Genomic DNA, 5,238 nt, shown 5'->3' with positions numbered 1-5,238 from the left:
ATCTAAAAATCAGCCGGGCATGGTAGCATATGCCTGTAATTCTGGATACTCGGAAGGCTGAGGCAGAAGGATCACCGGAGCCTAGCAGGTCAAGGCTGTGGTGGCCGGGAGCGGCCACTGCACTCCAGTCTGGGCGACAGAGTGAGACTCCAACTCAAAAAATAATAATACTTTCTCTGGAAGGCTGAGGTGGAAGGATCGCTGGAGTCCAGCAGGTCAAGGCGGCGGTGGCTGGGAGTGTGCTACTGCCCTCCAGCCTGGGTGACAGAGTGAGACTCCTACTCAAAAAAAGATAATGATAGTAATAATAATTTCTCCTTTGGGAACTTTTAAATTAAAGTACATATTGACAATATAGTGTCATTTGAAGATTCATTGAATTAATATGATTGAGCTGCATGAACTACAGAGGTGTAGTCAATTCAATCATGTAATTAAGTCAGTATCCTTCATTAGCATACTGCAAGAAATGACAAAATGGTATGAACAATCATTATTATGAGTCAGCAATGAGTAGAAGAAACAGACTATTCCAATCAACCATGATTTAAAACAGAGTTATTTAAAATCTTACAGGATACACTGTGAAGCTTGACATGTTGATCTCTTTGGATTAAACAAGCCCATGAGTTCAAGACCCGCCTGGGCAACTTGGTGAGACCTCATTTCTACAATAAATCAAAAAATTAGCCGGGTGTGGCAGCGCGTGCCTGTAGTTCCAGCTACTTGGAAGGCTGAGGCGGAAGGATCACCGGAGCCCAGCAGGTCGAGGCTACGGTGGCCAGGAGAGGCCACTGCACTCCAGTCTGGGGGACTCAATGAGAGTCCAACTCAAAAAAAAGAAAAAAAAAAAAAAACTTAAAGGGATTTTACAACAATAAGACAGCGCCAATACGCATTTTATTTTCCCAGGAATCATTACTTACAGTACTCATCACTTCACAGTGTACAACATACTTACTGTACCTTTAAGCAAGTTATTTCACAAAGTATCTTCCACACATACCTTCTTGTATTAAAAAGTAGCAAAGAAATTTTTTAAAAAGTTATTTGGAATTGCTCCTTCCCAGTGCAATTTAGTGACTTATTACCTCAAAAGTCATCACTTGTCTCTTTTCTTCATATCTCATTAATATGCCAAGTAGACATATTAATGAAAGCATACTGGTATTTACTCATTATATTAAATATATAATAAATCTTTGCTAATTCCTCAAAGCAATTACATAGTAAAACACAGTCAGCCGGGCTCGGTGGCTCAGCCTGTAATCCCAGCACTTTGGGAGGCCGAGGTGAGTGGACTGCCTGAGCCCGCGGGTTCTAGACCCACCTGGGCAACTTGGTGAGACCTCATCTCTACAATAAAATCAAAAATTAGCTTGGTGTGGTAGCGCACGCCAGTAGTTCCAGCTACTTGGAAGGCAGAGGCGGAAGGATCGCCGGAGCCCAGCAGGTCAAGGCTGCAGTGGCTGGGAGCGGCCACTGCACTCCAGTCTGGGTGACAGAGTGAGACTCCAACTCAAAAAAAAAAAAAAAAAACCACAAAACACAGTCAATGCTTGTGGAACAACTAAGGTATATTAAAATGAATATACATTAACATGGCATTGCAATTAATGTTATCTCATTTTTCTAAAGGATTTAGTCTGTGAATAATAAAAAATCAACGTTACCATATGACACGAAAAGTGCTAAAGAATATCTTCCAAATACTAATCTATGAATAAACTCAAGCTTAAGGTGCTTTGGGAAAGCATATTGAGAGTGGAGGTGGTAAGTGGATCAACTTTTCTTAGACCATTACAAAAGAAAATGTGATGCACTCAGACTGACAACAAAATAAGACCTTTCAAGCTCATCATTGAAATTGTCAGAGTCCTAAAAGTACAAATAATATAATGTAGCTTGAACAAAGACCTTTTTTCCCTAGGAATCCTCTTCAACATATCAAAACTATAACATTTTTTCAGACAAAAATGCAAAACTCTTCCACGAGGTTAACCACTGCTACAATTAATTATACTTTAAATGATATCTAGAAACTTGCTGTATTGGAATTTTATAGTAATCAGCATTGCTCAAAAAATGTCAAGGCACCTAATAATGCAAAACAAACATTTCAAAATTCAAGCTATAATTATGACCTTTTAAATTCTTATGACACAAGAGCAGTATTTCTTTGTCTTTTTTAATGGCTAAGTTTGAGGGAATGATGTGGAATCTGTTTGTCTTGTCTTTTTCCTGACATGAGCACTCCTATTTTTTCCTCAAGAAAGAAAAGGGATTTTTTTTTTTGATTGATGAGTATGGTTGCCTAATCCATTTCAATTATCAGTGAGAAGCATCATGTGCTACAAGCTGGACATGGTCACTGACACATACTCAAGTATAGATTTTTTTTTGTTGTTAATAAGGAACACTAATTAAAAGGTCAAACAAGCAGGGATCGGTGGCTCAGCCTGGAATCCTGCGCTTTGGGAGGCTGAGGTGAGTGAATTTCCTGAGCCCACGGGTTTGAAGAATTGCCTGGGCAACTTGGTGAGACCTCATCTCTACAATAAATCAAAAAAATTAGCCAGGCTTAGTAGCGTGTGCCTGTAGTTCCCGCTACTTGGAGGGCTGAGGCAGAAGGATCGCTGGAGCACAGCAGCTCCAGGCTGCGGCGGCCGGGAGCGTGCCACTGCCCTCCAGTCTGGGCAAAGGAGTGGGACTCCAACACAAAAAACAAAACAAAAAAAGGGCAAACAACGGGAACAAAAAGGTATTTGAATTATCCATAGTAGATAACGTCATTGTATTTAAAACAACATTGCATTGCCACTACAAAGAGTTGCAATATCTATCATTAAACATTGTTATCACTTTATTTGCCTTGGGGGAAAACAAGGACTTATAAAGGTACAATTTAAATATCATGATCCATTTATCAAATGACCAAAATATAAACCATAAAAATGATGTTAGATTAGAAATCACTGAATTTCTTGGAGTCTCAAGTATAAAATAAGGAAGACAATTATATTTGCCTGTCAATTTTACAAGATAATTGTGAATAACAAACAAGATAAATGTAAAGCAGATCAACCTGTCCACTGCTATATATGTGCCATTATTTTTCTTAAATGAGGTAATACTCATGATAACTAATGGAATTGAATTACTACTCTAACCAGTCCCTAGAAGACACGATTTCATTCATAGGTTAGCTAGAATATGAATTCAAAAAGAAGTATTTATGCCTCTTAATGGTAACGTCTTCTGGCCGAAATATTTCAGTTTGAGCTACCTGAGTCCAACAATCTCATCTTATATGATTAATACAAAAATCATAAAATGAATATTTATACAGATGAAATTACAAAATAGTAATGAATCTCTCTCTCTCTCTCCACTATAAAATAACATAGTAGGCCCGGCTCGGTGGCTAAGCCTGTAATCCCGTGCTTTGGGAGGCCAAGGTGAGGGAACTGCCTGAGCCTGCGGGTTCCAGATCCGCCTGGGCAACATGATGAGATCCCATCTCTACAATAAATCAAAAATTAGCCGGGCGTGGAAGTGCGCGCTTGTAGTTCCAGCTACTTGGAAGGCTGAGGAGGAAGGATCACTGGAGCCCAGCAGGTCGAGGCTGTGGTGGCCAGGAGCAGCCACTGCACTCCAGTCTGGGCGACAGAGTGAGACCCCAACTCAAAAAAATCAAATCAAATCAAATAAGACCAGGCTTGGTGGCTCAGCCTGCAATCCCGCGCCTTTAGGAGGCTGAGGTGAGTGGATTGCCTGACCCGTGGGTTCAAGACCCGCTTGGGCAACTTGGAGAGACCTCATTTCTACAATAAACCAAAAATTAACCAGGTGTGGTAGCACACGCCTGTAGTTCAAGCTACTTGGAAGGCTGAGGCGGAAGGATCGCTGGAGCCCAGCAGGTCGAGGCTGCGGTGGCCGGGAGCAGCCACTGCACTGCAGTCTGGGTGACAGAGTGAGACTCCAACTCAAAAAAATATATAAATAAAATTAAATTAAATAACATAGTATTCTTCTGAAATAAACCTAAATGTTCTATAATCTAAATAAGTGGTACTAGCCGGGCTCGGTGGCTCAGCCTGTAATCCTGGGCCTTTGGGAGGCTGAGGTGAGTGGATTGCCTGAGCCCGCGGGTTCGAGACCCGCCTGGGCAGTGAGACCTCATCTCTACATTAAATCAAAGAATCAGCTGGGCGTGGTAGCGCGTGCTTGTAATTCTGGCTACTCGGAAGGCTGAGGCGGAAGGATCGCTGGAGCCCAGTAGGCAAGGCTGCAGTGGACGGAAGCGGCCACTGCACTCCAGTCTGGGTGACTGAGTGAGATTCCAATTCAAAAATAAATAAATAAATAAATAAATAAATAAGTGGTACTATAAATATATGTATGAAGAATTGATCTTATTACATTGAAATTCAGTAGAATCCATTAAATAACTACTTACTTCTGGCAACAGAATTTTGAAGACCTGTAGATGACATAGACATTTGTTTGTTGAAAGGAGAAGTTCCCTGTTCAAGTTTTTCAGTAGATATGGATCGCTTATTGGCTGAGAAAAGATGTAACATTTACTATAATCATATTTCAAGGAGAAAGCATCATTAGATAAAACACAATGAATTTACACGATATACTTCTATGAAGTACAGATGTACATTAATCAGGTACATGATGTTCGTTGTCAGTCATTCCTTCCAAATTATATAAATTTAACTTGTTTATTGAAATTGTGTAGAATTATGTCTAAATATAGGAAAATTTACAGTGAATCAATAGTAAACAGCCATGGGTATGGTGGTTCACGCCTGTAATCCCAGCTCTTTGAGAGGCCAGTGCAGGAAAATCACTGGAGCCCAGGAGTTTGAGACCAGGCTAGGCAACAAGGTGAACTTCCTGTCTCCACAAAAACAAACAAACAAAAAAAACAGTGGGGTGCAGTGGCACATGTAGCTACTCAGAGGCTGAAGCCTGAGAAGAATCACTTGAGCCCAGGAGCTCGAGGCTGCAGCGGACTATGTTCATGCTACCATACTCCAGTCTCCATGACAGAGCAAGACCCCGTCTCTAAAATAAATAAATAAAATAAAAATTAGCCGGGCTCGGTGGCTCAGCCTGGAATCCCGCACTTTGGGAGGCTGAGGTGAGTGGATTGCCTAAGCCCGCGGGTTTGAGACCCGCCTGGGCAACTTGGTGAGACATCATCTCTACAATAAATCAAAAAAT

At 41.1% G+C, this 5,238-nt stretch overlaps 1 protein-coding gene across 1 annotated transcript in view; it reads right to left on the bottom strand.

The window, feature by feature from the left end:
- The window catches only part of LOC110596726 (MAP7 domain-containing protein 3-like), a 43,635-nt gene that overhangs the window by 1,285 nt on the left and 37,112 nt on the right, over positions 1-5,238 (bottom strand). The window contains 2 exon segments of the mRNA XM_021718659.1: positions 4,460-4,478; positions 4,481-4,564. Coding sequence (XP_021574334.1) covers positions 4,460-4,478; positions 4,481-4,564 — 103 coding nt within the window.

The sequence above is a fragment of the Carlito syrichta genome, unplaced genomic scaffold (assembly GCF_000164805.1).
Source record: "Carlito syrichta isolate Samal-C Ts95f unplaced genomic scaffold, Tarsius_syrichta-2.0.1 Scaffold313184, whole genome shotgun sequence".
Classification (NCBI taxonomy): Eukaryota; Metazoa; Chordata; class Mammalia; order Primates; family Tarsiidae; genus Carlito; species Carlito syrichta.
The sequence above is the reverse complement of the archived record's forward strand: the minus strand, read 5'-3'. Positions and strand labels throughout refer to the sequence as shown.